General features: G+C 42.3%; 1 protein-coding gene across 1 annotated transcript in view; it reads right to left on the reverse strand.

Moving 5' to 3' along the window:
* Positions 1-16,200, reverse strand: part of nectin1b (nectin cell adhesion molecule 1b) — a 75,431-nt gene extending 59,231 nt beyond the window's left edge. The window contains exon 1 of the mRNA XM_034112920.1: positions 15,341-16,200. Coding sequence (XP_033968811.1) covers positions 15,341-15,392 — 52 coding nt within the window. The 5' untranslated portion in view covers positions 15,393-16,200. The remainder of the gene's footprint in view (positions 1-15,340) is intronic.
* Positions 16,201-16,431: the final 231 nt, after the last annotated feature.

A 16,431-nucleotide genomic window follows, 5' to 3' on the forward strand; every position in this document is an offset into this window, starting at 1 on the left:
CTAGATGAGCTAAACAAATGAGTCTACACATGCAGCACAAAGGGCTTATTCATTCCTGGGAGATCCTCCTACCCAACCTTGAAATGCCTTAATTCAAAATATAACGCAGCCTTTAATGGTAGTTTTCATTGGCTCGCCTCTTAAATGCATGCAGGCCTTTTCAAATTAAAAAATGAGAATAAAAAAGATTTGTCAGATGAGAACTCTCTTCAAGGTGTGTGGGAAGGCAGACCTCAAAGGCACACAGATAAGCCTTTCATTCCTGGCTTTTGTTTATCTCGCAGGGAATTTTAAAAGGATATCATTCATTATTCAAACTGTATTTTGCAGAATACAGACTCTTAGCTGTGCTTAGTTTTGAAACGCTCTTTGTGTAAATAAACCAGACCTCTGCTCCAGGGATTACCTTGCAAATGCGCCATTCCCATACTCCACAATGAGCAATTGAGTATTTTGTAAAGCGCTCTTTGATAAGAGTAAAAAACTAATCCACCCATCACTTTTCACACGTCCTTTTTCTAAGGTAATACTAGTCTTCAGCCTAATTTCCTTCAATAATACCAGTGTGGCTATCCATAGAGCCAGCTGTAACTATATATTTCCTCCTCCTATGATTGTCATGATTATTTGTAACTTGTGGTGATTGTAATTGTGCTACTCACCGAGACATTTCGATCTTTATCCTTGAACGAAACAAGCCAAACGTCAATGTTCTGTTGATTTGGAGTTGATATATTGCAGTGGAATTATGAAAATCTTCTATGCCGGCAAATGCTACTGCTGCAAACCATTAGCATGTGTATATGACTGGAGCCAATATGGCTGAATTGTGGGATTTCTTTGTTTATTTTTTCTGTGTGTTTCCAAATCAATTCCATATACTCCACTCCTAGAGGTACTATACGTTTGCAATCCATCCAATTATTTCACAAATAAATACTTTTCGAGAAAAGATTGTCCCTCTGCATGACAATTTTGGCACTTCTCACAAGCAAGAGGAGACACGACTAACAAGTGTACCAGGGCTCAGTAACCAGGTATAATTGCTTGGGTTTACTATAATAACCGGGAGGGAGTTAATTATTCCATACAATCAACACTGAAGTGTGTATGACTGAATAAACAGCAACATCTTAATCTATTTGGTAAGTAGATGTATTCTCAGATGGCATGGAGGTTCTGCTTGATGGGTTCTCCAAGCTCAAAGTGTGAAAAGCAGTTGTGGATGTCAAAATTCCCCTGACAGTCCTTCACTGATGATCAATTTCCCATCCTCCATCCTCTGGATTGCCCTCACACATCAGCATCAATCCAACACAAGTAAATACAGTGAGTGGCTTAATGCATTTTTCCTCTCCAGGGATTTTGCAGACCAAAATGGCATCAAGGGGGGGACATAGATAAATATTCTGCTGAGTGGTGGAGGGGATGACATTCTGGTGAATTGTGAATAACCTTTCTTCCCCTTGCTGTCTATAAAGAGGGAATACAAATCTTTTTAGTATATGCATCCTGAGCATAAACAGCCTTGGCTGCAGAGTATAGAGTCCGCTGTTGGATGATACCATAAGCTCAGTTCAAATGAGGACAGAGCAGGAAACAGACCCTTGTTAAGCAAATCAAAAAGACACCACTGCGTAGTCAGCATGTGTACTTCAGGAGAGTAATTAGAGTCCTCCTTTAGCGTGGCCTCCATTCAAGCTGCAATCAGGAGTTTGGCACAACAAGGACTATGAAAAACACTCCAACTAACTAGGTCCATCCACGGTGCTCGGCCATGACATAATCCTTTGGAAAGACAGTTTATTTCTCATCATTGCAAGAGTTCATGTCATGCTATAAATCTATTTCCCTCGAGCAGACGAACACACCGACATTCAACGCAGCTTGAGGGGCAAATGTGGTCAAGACTGGTTGGATGACACTTTACTCGGTCACTCTTTCATAGCATAACATCATACGATTTGATTAATCTCTCAAAGCAGATAATCTACGGTGCAAGAGCGCACACGTTCCCACCCCAACCCTGCACAGCAGCAGCTGGATAAGCTGTGATAGGACGAAGGGCACGGAAGCAAATACAACACATTCAGCGCTCGACATTGTGACCTTGACTGGAGAGCATTAGGCTGACTGACGGTGTCTCTATCTTTTCACACTGCTGAAAAATAACTGGTCCAATTACAGGCACATTGTCTTGTTCGACTGTACATTCGGGCACCTCAGAGATCAAGCCTTCGCTGGGGTTTAAATTGAGAGAGCTACCTTTCCCGCTGTCACAGCCTCCTGTGTTACTCTGTCACTGGCAGGTGATGGAGGAGCAAAATAAGCTGTCAGAGGTGTGAGTGAGGCATCTATGCAGATAGTGAGGACTTCAAAGTCTGTGGATTCTGACAGCCTTCGTAGGAGGTCTGACTCTTGTTAAGCAATCTGGTAGAAAAACACTGTAACTCAGACACCACCATGAAGTAGAATTTCATGGAGGGGGCGTACACTTGCCTCCATAGCTTGTCTGTCACGACAGACCAACACGCATTACTGGTGAGATTAGCACTAACTAAAGCTCTCCTGCAGCAACAGAAATTCCTGTAGCGTACTTAATGTTATAGTGATGAAGCAATGTGTCAATTTATTTAAAATTAAGCACTGAACATGAACTGACAATTAACACATTGGGTGATCATGAAGAAATACCAAAAATGGTGTTTCCAATTTGGAGTTTTCATTATTTCTTTCAGTTTTATAGCTAAATAAATATATAATGGAAGATCAGCCAATTTAGCTATAATGGAACATTGGGAAAATAATCATTAGTTACAGTTTTGGAGTATTATAAGCCCAGATTTTCCAAGTGATATTAATCATATCGGGGCCCTGGATCAGTGTAACTGAATCCTGTGGCTTTGCTCTGAACTTGAAAGTGGAATTGGTTTTAGACAAGACAGCAGCTGCATTTGACTCTGCCGAATGCTAATGAGCTATTGACCTATAAATGGCACTTCAGAAATGACAGCTACCAATATTGACCTTTAAAAGAGGAGTAAATATAAAGAGTTTCTCCCAAAGCTCGACACTGTGCATGTGCCAGAGGTCAATACCACGACTCCATTAGAGCCATTTAAGTAAAACATTCTCCTGGAATAAAAGGCCACATTTAGCTATTTGGCCAAATGATCCTGTGGAACAGGCATGGAATATCTGAATGTTGAAACAACACACAGCAAAGCGGGCTTGATGCAAGTGCAGCTGACAGTCGAAGGAGAAAGAGGAGGCCTAGCCGTGCAGACCACGGCTCTGAAAAACGCCTGAGTGTTAATTGGAAACACAGCACAAATGCTTCATCACTGAGGCGTGTCATTGGGAAGGAAATAAACACGGGCATCAAAATATACAAAGACACTCACAAGGATGAAGGAACACAGCTCAGTATGATCGAATCAGGCAGATGAGACGATGCTAAATACACATCTGACAGAGACAACACAGTAATCTTAACACGGCAAAATTGAATGAAAATGTAATTTGCAGCACTCAGTAAAGTTTGTTTCCCACTCTTGACTCTTAGTAATACAATTGTATGTGAAGAAGTTCATGTTTTATGTTTAGGACATTATAACTCAAATTGGTGTCTAATATTTTAAGCCCCTGCATTTTAGGAGACTTCTCATGCCATTTAATCCATTGGATCACACTTCCTGAAAAGCTGATTTTGCCCGATAACAATATGTTTTTTTAAGTCCTAAGACAATCTTAATTTGACTGCTTCATTTTAATAATACAGTTGTACTTTTGTACTGTCAGATGAGTCTCTGTCAGACAGTTCTGGTGCCCCGATGACTGTCCCACACCCTACCCCCATTCCCTGACCTCTATTTCCCTGTTGGTCAGTCCAGAGCAAATCCGAAAAGCCTCCCTGCATCTCCATGGCGACGGGCCTCAGTCGAGCAGATGGCCTCAGTGTGCCGCGCGGCAATTAAAGAGGGAGCGTGGAGCGGGGGGAAAGAAAGTGGGTCAGGATCAGGGGGGGAGCAGGGCAGGCAACGTGAAGCTGCCTCCGCCTTGGGCCTGCGCACGGACACATGCATGTGTGCACTCTGCAATGCACGCACACACACGTGTGTTCATGCCTCAGTGAACTCCTTCCAGAGTCTTCGGAGCAAAAACAAATACCCACCCCACGCCAGTAACCAAGCGTCAGCCGTGTGGGAATGAAAAGAGGGCTTAGGGCGACAGGGGATTGCCCTCGAAACTCACACAATGAATCTCTTCCATAGTGAGAAGTCAGAATAACTTCCCCCCAGAATTACATTGGCAAATCCCACCACCCAATCAATAGGATTAACTCTTCAAATCCCATATAACGACATACAGAGTCAGCCCCCTGTTATTTGGAATCACTTCCACTGGAGTGCCACTCAATCTGGAAGGAATTGGTTCTTCTTTTTTCTTTTAGCTTCACCAACATTTTACCATCAGCAGGGTTGAAACATCTCTGGCGATGAAGGGCAAATCCAATCAGATTAATTTGCCACTACTATTATCCCATACTGAGCAGTCTATTGAAAAAGGAACTTCAATTTAATGTTGACTTGAACCCCATTGCTTTGAAAGATCGGATTGAGCTTCTGAATCACTCATTACTCAAATTAAGAAAGCTTTAATTAAACTAATTCCGAGGACAATATGATCTTTCCCACATTATGGAGCTTTTAATTTAATTTACTGTTTTACGTGTCATAATATTCTTCAATTATGCAACCGGCAACGCGCTTGTTTGAAGATAGCTTTAATGGAGAATATAAATTGGTGTAGGGGGGCCCACCGGCTTCCCGCATAGGAGAAGAAAAAAGACCTAATGAGCTGGAAAGAATTGAATGAACTCTTATTTGCACAAGTCTTTTCTTCTAGCAACCAGACCCAATGTGCCTAAATAGAACTTCAATGCCAAGAACACTAGTTGAAGGCAAACTACAAGCCCCCCCACCCCAAGAACATAGCCTCATTCAGCATGACCCTCTGCAAACTCCCATCCCCCCTCATGGTCTACATGTAAATATCCATTTCCTCTTTACATTTAGATTTACATTAGTCTGTTACTTTCCCTTGTTCTTCCACGACTTAGGAAGGAAAGTAGGATCCTTAAATCCATTCTGCAGAACCATTTGAAACTTGGCATCCTGAGGTATACGAGTCTGCTGGCCAGAAGAGGGAAAGTATTTTAAGGGTTTTGCTGCAGTATTAAACAGACTGTATATCAAGTTTCTCATTCCAACATTTGTACCTCTTTACCTTCTATTTTGAGTTTTCTAATGCTGACAAAGAAGATACACGGTGCCGGGAACAGATGCCAGTTCCCGTTTCCAGATAAATATTACCATTCTCCGAGAACATATGGTTTAAGCAGGAGATCTTTTACTCAGATACATCAATAAAGGCAGGAAACTGCACTTTTCACACTCGGTGGGTGAGAGTCTGAGCTACAGTACGTGGTGCAGGGTCAGTGAGTGGGTGTTCTTGTTGCCACTTATATCTGCATAACTTATTATCATATAAATGGTGTAACTCACATGCTTGACATGTGGGCGTGAGAGGGGGGGACCCATGACCCTCCAACCTTCTGTTTCTCTGGCCTGACGTGACATTTGGCATCTTCGTGCCTCAACTGACAAATGCTGTGAACTACAAAATGGCCCTGCGTGATTCCTTTACTGGTATCAAAGCCCTTTCCAGATTCCTGACTGGTTAATTCCCCTTGCAGACCCGCAGCCCAAGCAGGACGTGTGCTGCCAGAGTGGGAGCTGCCATGTGGAAACCCCTGGCAAAGTTATTCAGCAGCAAGAAACACAAAGAAGCGAGGAGGAGAGAGATGGGTGGGGTACGCTGGACATTTATAGGCAACTTTTGTATTTATATTAAAAAGTAACACCGACAAAACATCAATGCCACGTCAGGTCATTCCATAACCTTAAGCAAAGGTTTTTTGTTTTTCTGATGTTAATATAGCATACATTTTATATAATTGGGAGGCTGTGGCGCAGTGGACTAGTGCATTGGTGTTCGGATCAGGAGAGCACAGGTTCAAACCCCACTGCAGTCAGCATGTCGTTGTGTCCCTGGGCAAGACACTTCACCCCAAATTGTCGCCAAAAAGTCGCTTTGGATAAAAGCGTCTAACAAGTAACATGTAATGTAATAATTGTAACACTAACCCTAACCCTACACCTACAATTTGAGTGTCATGAGCTGCAATGACAGGGACATAATACAATGTTTAATACTGAACATTTTTGTAATTCTGGAAAGTTGGATCATTCTACTTTAAAGAACACTAGGAAATTGGGTTCATGCAAAACCGTTGCAAATTAACATAAACTGCAATAATATCACAAAAATACTGGTGTCATCATGACCTGTATTTTCACATTTTTGTAATTTTACATAAATGTGTTATGGTTTGCAATCCAAAATCTACTATTATCTCATCTTGGATACCAACGTTAATCTAACTCCTTCTATACTGTAACATATCCTGCCTTAGTCACATCAATATTGCAACTAATTTGACATAACGTTGCAGTTGTTCATAAGAAAACAAGATATTTCAGCTGACGTTATACTAATTTATTTTACATATTATAAATACACATTTGGACCGTATTGGACTGGGTCTAGAATATAAAAAGGACTGTAAAGGTCAGACTGGTACCGCAGCAGGTGGTCATGACGTTGCCTGTCACTGATAAAATGCATTAGGGATGCTGCAGGAGCACTCTCTATGTGAACTTAAGGCGAGACACGGCAGGCAAAAACATCGTTTTTCCTGCACTGGTCAATTTTGAGATTTTGTGCTATTTTGATTCCATAACATGTTTTCTTTCAGGCTTTTGGAAGGAAAACGTACAAAATACACATTTAAGTGTTTATTTTACTATAGTTTTGTCTATTTGCGTCTGTAGATTTCTCCGTAACTAACGTAACATAAAGTACCGCGACCGCTGTTTGCACCATGTCCTCAGAGGTATCGTTGGAAAGCTCCGTGTCTCCTGCACAATCTCATCGGATCCAAATATGGTCATTTCCTTTGTATCAGCAACCAATCGTGAAAGTGCAAAGGGGTCTTAAACCAAGAAACGAAATATCATTGGCTGGTGTCAATTTCTGACAACGTGATTCGTTCAGATGCGTCACGTGGTGGTTAGCTTTCCGCTCTAAATTTAAATCTGAAAATGGCAAAATAACGGCGAAAAAAACGTTCACAGAGAAGACGACAACAATTGTCACTTGCACAAAGCAAGGTTATACAAAAAACAAATGACCCCGAACATGAAATACCTTCACGGAGTGCGTCGATGCGCAAGCTATCATCCAGATAACAGGAGGGTTTAGCTAGCGTCACACTGCAATCTTTAAAGGTCGTTTTCTCAAAATGAGTTTTTTCTCCTACTCTGAGTTCGAAATTTCCACTTCTGTAGCAGTTACATACACCAAACCTTCCAGTTATATTCCTATCAATATTATGAAGGCTTTTACAGAAGGGTTTGTTCATATATCCTTTATAGCCTGAATTATATAACATTTTATACCTAAAAACATGGTGAAAATTGATATTTTAGGGCTGTTGACAGTATTTTCTGATTTATGGAGTGATACAAAGAGATATCCAAAATCCCTTCTGTAAAAGCCTTAGATACTAATATGACTACAAAATGAAACAATAATTTTGATCCTGGCTTTATCCAAAGTTCAGATTTCGGTTCCTGAAATGTGTTCAAATATGCGCATATTTCATGAGATAATGGTTCATTTGCATATTTAAACATGCTATTTCAGAAAACTTGTAATACAAAAAACAATTGCCTTATTGTAAGTAATTAACTGGAGAAATTTCTAGCTGATATCTTTAAGTTAAAAAAATTACCCTATTCACCTGGGGTGTCTCGCCTTAATGCATGTTCTCCTTGTTTCTTTCTTTTTCCTGGCATATAGGATAGTGTATATAAGATAAGTGCACTGCATTTAGAGGAGTAAATGTAGTTTAAACGTAGCACAACCATACCCTACAGCTCTGCTTGTAGCATATGAGTCAATAGTTCAAATAGGGGCAGTGCTGACGCAGACTCAGTGTGTTACAGCTCGAGATAAATAGGATAAACAGAAACCCTTTCCCCGCAAGGAGGTGGGACTAGTAGTTTCATTACTCACTTGTCCAACTTTTTTACAAACTGTGCATACAGGAAGGAGGTGAAGGCCATTTGGAACAGCTAATTTTCTGAAAACAATGCAACATTGAAGTCAAATTCAGCCAGGCTTGAAACTCGGGAATCAATAGCAGACTACATTAGTTGCTTTGGCAATAGACGCCACAAACAAAACGGAAAGGATCAATGCCAAACCTCAGTCGATCTCTGTTCATATGCATCCCTTTCACAGCAGAGTTGAACCATGTGCACTAACAAACACTGTGAACAATTGAGAATTTATACCACTCCTGTTGGTTGACCTCAATCTCAGTATAATGCAAGCACCGGGAAACTATGGTGTCAGCTGTGGCACATGTGGAGTGACATATAATGGCTGAAATATTCTCTGAAATGTTTACACCTGAGTAATTGAGATCCCTTTGAATTGAGCAATTATCTTTAAAGTCGATCGCAGCGGGCGAAAGGAGCAGGCATGAATGAAAGACGCACACAGAGCAGAATATGACAGACAACGAGCTGACCTGCTATCAGTCATCTTTTGCTCGTCTGTCTGCACAGAATGAGGGCACTAAGGAGCTTTGCACCAAGCTGCAGCACATGGGAAGCTTAGCTATATGTCAGAGAGAATAAATAAACCTGTGTTTGTGTTTTCCAAGCACCCCCCCTCCCCTTTATATCACCCACACCACCTCTGTTGCAGCCAACCCCCCCTTCTCCTACTCCCATTTACAACCACGCTGTTGCTTTGAAGCGGAGTCAGCTCCCGGAGAGATATCAGTGCGGAATATTAAATGAGTGAACACCATCACTCATTAAAAAGGGAAACATTTCATGAAACAAACCCCCCTTTGTATCAAGTGCTAAGCAAGCCGACTCTCAGCGTCCTCAAAGGTAGAGCGAGGAGACTGGAGAAGGAGGGAAGGGGAGAGGAGAGATAGAGCGGGAGGGGGATGCTGGGGGATTCACCCAAGTTGGTATGAAGTAAAAGGGGAAAAATGTAAAGTTCTGCCAGGAGATCAGCCCTGAGCCTCGCGAAACCCTGGGTGCTCTGTAACAGTGACGGAAATTCTGATAAGACTTTGATTCTGAACATTACCGCAACAGAAGATTGAAACCGCTGCTAAATTATAGAAATGCTCGATATTTTCATTCAAATGTGTTCTGCAAGCTAATATTCCATTTAAGCCTCACCCTGGAGGATATCTATCGTTGGATGGCATGTGGGTGAGCTGGAAGGCATGTAATGGGATTGACAGGCAGATATGTTTTGTGAAGGCGGCACGGAAGTTCTCGGTTTGAGGCAGTTTAGAATGCCTTCTTAGATCGGTCACAAAGTCAGAAATGTCAGCAGAAGTTTATTTTACAGTATGGGAAAGCCATTTATTCAGCAGTCGAGTGTCAAAAGTTCCAGAAATCTCAAGATAAACGGACAATCAAAAAAAAAAATGTAAATACTTTATTGCCTTTCGAAACTGTATTATACTTTGATAACATTTATCTATATAAAAGTGGCAAAGAACATCAGATCGACAGTGTTCTCAGGAAGAAACCGCCATTAAATGTTTAATTCAAGGCCTTTATTGGCCCAATACCTCTGGCAGCTGTTAAAAGATTCCGACCCAGGACAGTAAGAGGCAGCTGCAGGCCAGCTCTTGTCAAAAGGCTGCACAAGTCAGCACAAAATTCAACTGAGTCAGAAAACATGGCAACAGCTTGGACTAGTCCATCAACTTTTTAAAACAAATCCATGTCAACTGGTTCACAAGGTAGAGCCGCAAGAGAGGAGCAGCCAATGTAACAGGAATTAAGCCAATAAGGTGACAGGAATACAATATACGTTTGAACCTGCTTGAAGGTGGTTCTGTAGCATTGGTATTGGATCAAAATGTGGCTACCTACCTACTTTATTTCTACATCATAGGATACATTTTCCACCACCATCACCAACCAGTTTGTGGTTCACAGAAAAGTTCGGGACTCCTTTACTGTTTTATGGATGCCCATCAGCCCAGCTGCCTGTTGTAAATTGACTTGCTCAGGCAGTCACACAGGGGGGTGGGAGCTGCACTGATCAGATCTGCTTTATTTTAAAGGCAAACTCCCTTAGTGAAGAGACAAGGAATTATTCACTCTCTCAATCCCAGATCCACCCGTGACTAAATGCCCCAGTTGTAAACCCAGACACAAAGCATGCTATTCCCAAAAGATTTCTTATTTTAAACCGGTGAAGCAGAAAATACAAGACGACTGCATAACAATTTCTAAATGATGCATTAAAAAAGCAGCTTAACGGCTCGGGAAGACACGGCTATGTATGCAGTTCCTGTAAAGAAATAATTATGATATGCATTTATCTGATATGACTTATGCAAGTAGAAACTATAGTAACGGAGCTCCAGGGGAGGAATAGTGCAAAGAAACTCAAAAAGCTATTGGCAAGCCAAGACGCAGTCACATGGAAACAGTGCAGACTGTCAGAATCCCTCCGACATGTGAGATTATTTACTTTTTCTTCAAGGAAGATTTACATCGACTCAGAAACCATAATAAACCTATCCTCCAATGTTGGAACAGCTATCTGACAAACGGCAAGGAAAATACCGAACAAGGTGTATTCAGTCTATGACATTCTCATTCTCAAGAGCAGAACAAGAATTTAACCAATTAATCCCTCGACAAGAGTCGGCTAAATAGAAAGGAACCGACCCGACAGATTAATGCCAAATCAGAAAAGCTCATGGCGAGATATGAGCCCTGTTATTGATTTCCTTTTTCCTTACTTAGCTGATCCTGCGTTTCGACTTGAAACAGAGACACATTTCAGGGATTTAAAAGCAGAAAATTGCAGCTGCCGCTTCCTGATAAACGTGTTTTCCATCCTGATCCAACATGGTGACAGTGTAGTGTGAAGAAAGCAGAGGAGAAAGAGAGGACACCTAACAGACACTATACGCCAAAATAACAACCCAATGGAAACATATGATACTGAACTGCATGTTCTGACAAAACAAGATATCATGTAACCCTAGACAGCCAATGTCTGGGACAAACAGTACTTTGATATTTGACTATCTGTTCATATCCCCTAAAATAGTTTTTATTCAGAGATCCAAACCAGCGTTTCCGCCAGGGGGGCGTCTTGCCGTCATTTGATGCCCTTATTCAGCTCGGAACGCCCTGAACTCGAGCCGAGGGCGACCAAAAAAAAATATTGCTTGAAATGACGAAAAGGAAAAAGGACAAGGACATCCCTCTGTTGGAGGGGCAAAGGAGTCTGGTGGGATTATTTTCGCCGCCAGCAAAGCGTGTTCCTGTGACGGAAAGTGTACTGCCGGCGAGCCTTGACGGGGGGTGCTAGTGGAGCACGCGCGTGAACTGCGAGCGCCGATGCCTCGCAGCGGCGGAACTGAGGCTCCGTGGTAAAATGAAGAGCCGCTTAGGAGCCGAAAGAGCCAGCTCTTCTTAGTGAGCCGAGCCAAATGATCTGGCTCACTAAAAAGAGCCGGAATTCCCATCACTAATACGTAAATAGATAGTATCTATAAAGGGACGGCTCAATTCAAAATTCAAGTCACGTGACAAGACGTGACGTCACACCCCCCGCTCTCGGGGTGGACGCCCTCTCAGCCCTGGTCTGGCGGAAACACAGTGACATGTAAGCACCTCACTCGAGGCCACTCATTGAATAGTATTTGTGCAGTCTTATTCACGCAGAGAACACTCCATTTTGTCATAACCTTTCCATTATTTAAGGTCAGTGCTTATGTTCATGTTTTATTAATCTTTTTTGTAATACGCAGCCTTTAAACAGAGACCAAAGGGGCTTAAAATGAGGATTGTGAACATACGAAGAGAGCTGAAAATGTGTCTTTTGGATCAACTGCAGAAGAACAAAACGTAGCTCATTTAAAAATGTTGCCAAAGAAATCAGTGAAAATAATGAAGGGCAACTTCCAAAGAAAAGAGCCACTTCACTTTGCAGAGACATCTCATGCAGTGTTTGGGGGAGGATTTGCTAAAGAGCTGACAGCAGAACCACAATGAGCTAAATGCTCAAAGAGATGAAGTTTTAGTGGCCAAGTACCTCCATTAGTTTCTACGGCGAAGGCGAAGCTTAATCTCCTGTCAGCTCCCCTCAAGCTAGTCTCCCAGGACTCGGGAGCTCTCTCTCCCATCCATCACCTCAGCAGGGACCAAAGGGAGACTCCCCAAAGGCATGAGGATCAGAGCCATTTGCATTCACACTCAAACCATCAAGGCCCAACAATCCCACAGTGACTCTTTCTATTTCACTATATCACAACTGTCATCCAAAGGAAATGTGAAATGCCATGGACCGACAATTACAGTTTTTCTTCAAAAGAGAGAAAGTCCAAATGATAATTACAATAGTCTGGCGGTCATCGCTCCATGCCCAATCGGAGGAAACATTTTCCTGCCTGTTTCAATGTTCAACATCAAACATCTATTTATGAACATGCCAACCATTGTGCTCAGACCCCCTGACTGTTCAATCAATCAATGCTGGCGAAGTACGTGACATTTCATACACAAAGGTAGACTTCAGTGCTGCTAAAAGGAGTCTGAACAACAAATACACACTGGGGCAGCACACCATGTGAATGCCGGTTGTCATAAGTCAAAATGAACTCATGTGCGTCAGGCTTACAGTGACAAGCTTGTGCATAGAAATCAGGCAGTTAGCTGCGCAATTAACCCTAAAGAGTCAAATAAACACAGAAAAGGGCAGAGACACAAAAGATAATGCAGCTGTGTTGTAAAAAACCCATATGAGAGACTGCATTGAGTGACTGACAGAACTGAACAACAGGGGTCTCCAGGCGAATGAGTTACGCCTGCCAAGTCATTACAAAGATTATAATACACAACTGCATAATTTCCCTTCCTGAAGAACAGACTACATTCAAAGTTAATGCTCTCCACTATTCAGCATTAATTTCCCAAATGTTTAATCCAACTAAAATTAGGAATTAGAGCTGGAAAATCTCTTCATCCCACCGCTGAGAGTGATATCTATATGTGCTCGCACAGCACCAGGACCCCAGGATGGAGCCATGCCATAAACAACCACCTGGTTGCAAACTCAATTCGCACTCAATTAAATATCAGACTGGAGAACTGGGGAGGCCGAGTGCTAATGTAAGAAAGCAGAGCGGCTGTTACTATTCACAGATCCATTATTCTCAACGTTCCCTTTATTTGATAATCTATTTGGCGAGAAGCTCGGAATATTTTCTGTTTATGAATTTGGCACTCTTATGTTTTCTACAAATGGTTATTGCCACGACAAGCACAAATGGATTTCCGTGATGGATAGCTGCAACAGGGTTGTGTTGCTACTTCCATTTGTTAGTGCCATTTTACCACTTGTTTGTGCATTTGTAATGAGGGAAGAGTCTGGAACATGCTGTATATCAATTAGGCCATCAAAGACCGTGGGCATTTATGGCAACGCCCTTTAACCTCAGGGTGAAAGACCAGATTCTTGTTTTTGCATCACAAAAGAAATTGGTCCAAACCAAATGCTGCAATAAAACCGTTTTCCAAGCCCTTCCCTTAAAGAAGATGTCTGAAAGCATGAATTGTGCAGTCCTTTTGGTTTGAAATAACCCTAAGCCATAAAAAAAAAAGAAGAGCAAAGTTATTCATGCAATGTCTAATTAGGCTTAAAAAACACCTCCTGCTTTGCTCAAATAAGACATTTCCAGGACGCTTTAAGAGCAATTTTCGTAATATTTTTCCACTCCCTTGATTGAACAGCTTCAAAAGATTTCCACGATGAATCCCAAGGGAACCAGTTAATCCTGATCTTCTCCACAAGCAAAGGGATCATCTCAATGTAAATCAGACAGGGCTTTTGATCAATCGGTCTTAAACACATGACGCCACAAGGAGCCTCGCTGCGAACAAGGTTAACATCTTGGTTTGTTCTCCGGCTCATAAGAGTTGGGGAACAAAACAACCGAGATGTGACGAAAAACATTTGCCCTAGAAAACTGTTTTTTGACTAGAAAAAAATCACCAATATGTAAGATTGAGTTAACATGTACAAGCTGCAGCCTGTCAGAGAAAATGAGGACATCAGTGACATACAAAACATTTCTTGACCACACTTGACCCTCTTCCATTCCTTTCTTAAAATAGAGGCGCCAGACCGAGTATACTTGTCCATGATGTAAACAAACGAGTAAACTTTAGAGTAAGCCTTTAAACGCCTCTGGATAATGGATGACAAACAACACACACCCACACACAAACACAGTTGGGCGTATACATGATGCTTTACTGTTGGCTTGTTGTGTTTTCCAATTAGAAGGGTGTCAAATTTAACAAGAATAATGGCTATTCTTCTGATAACAGTCAAATACTCCTCCTGAGCATGTGTTTAAATAATTAGGCCCACTTGAGGAAGCTTTAATGTCAGGATGATCAATGTCAAATGATCACTCCATTTATCAACCACCAGTGTTTCCCTCAACACCTCATCCTGCGCCCCCAAAAGACACACTCCATCTCTCTCCGTCTGCTATAATCTAGTATGTATTCAGGGCAAAGTAGAGAACTGGAAAGACAAATGTCACCACATTATGAGTCACAGACAATATCAAGATTGAATTTAAAAACAAACAGCAAAGGCCTTAGGATTTGATTCTCAGTTTCTCACATGAATGAATTGGACATCATCAACTTCAATTCTAATAGTTTGGAGTATAAATCTGAGAGAGAAGAAGATGATAACAGGCCACAAGTTTCAATTATCATCCATAAGCACTCCGACTTGCCATCACAATAAGATATTGGAAAACTTGGAGAGTACACGGTTCGCACATTACGCCATCTGCCTGCTGCCGGGGTTACTTCATTGTATTGCAGCCAAATAAGTATTCTGCAGCCCTTTTTTGAGTGGCTTTCAATCTGCACACTTTCCAATTTTCTCTCATTTATTTTCCCACTGTTGTTGCAAATCACACCACATTACATCGATCCACCCATTCATGCAGGGCTGCACATGCACGCGCACACACACACGCACACACACACACTGAGAAGCAGGGAGGGGATGGTATAATAATGCACATATGTCTCGAATGATTCCCTGTTTAAATTCTGCGGCTTACCTTGGACGTGCAGGGCTAGCAGGAGTATCCACATCCCCACACACATCGCCATGGCACCTCAACTATCCGGATCCGGTCTGATAAGCCGAGAGTGGGTGAACGAGGCTCACTCGAGACGACAAAGACCAAGCATGCAACTTCTGCAAATCCCACTACGGCTCGAACTAGTCCCTCACTGATCAGTATGAGACTTTCGCAAAACTAGAGGATCGGTGTTGCGCTTCTCCGTACCAAAGCATCAATTTCACGTCTGCGGCGACTTCCTTTTTTTTTTTGGCTGGAGCAGAGTTTGCACTAAGTGGAACCTGGCCGGATCTCCCAAAAAATGAGATCCAATTACAGCTGCAGATTTGGCGATAAGGTGATGGAGTCTTGTGTTGAGTGTTCAAAGCAGTTTAACCATCTAGCTCTAGCCTGTGTTGCTCCATCCACTGCAGCGGCTGCAGGACTCTCTCTCTCTCCTTCCAGGATTGTGGATCAGAGGTAAAGTGGGCGGGAGGTCCTCGATCGATGCTGCGCTGGGAAGTTTCCAACACTTGGAAGAGTTACTCTGGGGAAATGTCGCCTCGATCTTCCTGTTTGATATTGACAGAGCACCTAACAGATATTCTGCTGGTACCGTCCCTGTTTTAGTTCCTTAAGTTCCCGGTTGTCTGCAGACACGGACAGCCGGAGTGATCAGACACAGCAGGCCGGTGAAGTTGTTGTAACTCTGGAAAATGGTGGGATGTACCCCCCTTTCCTCTATCGTTTTTTTATGTGGATGAAATACAGTGTAGCTTTATCCTGCTATGCGCACCGCCCCGCTGATGTGCCACTACAGTGTGTTCCTGACTATCGCTGACGCTTTGGGAGAGATCGGGATCGGGTGACGTTGTGCAAGGGAGGAGCCTGGATTGTACTGCGAAAAAAGCAAATGCATCGTCTGAAAGAAACACATAAGCCTTGGTAGCCCCCCTAAATAAGTGAATCTCAAACTTTTCTAGCAGGTCAAAATGACTCCATCTGTAACAGAAGGTGATAACATTGTGCGCAAATGGAAAAACAATTATAGGAGGATTAAAATAGATCCATCGAAGGTACGGGGTGGA

Source organism: Trematomus bernacchii, unplaced genomic scaffold (assembly GCF_902827165.1).
Source record: "Trematomus bernacchii unplaced genomic scaffold, fTreBer1.1, whole genome shotgun sequence".
Classification (NCBI taxonomy): domain Eukaryota; kingdom Metazoa; phylum Chordata; class Actinopteri; order Perciformes; family Nototheniidae; genus Trematomus; species Trematomus bernacchii.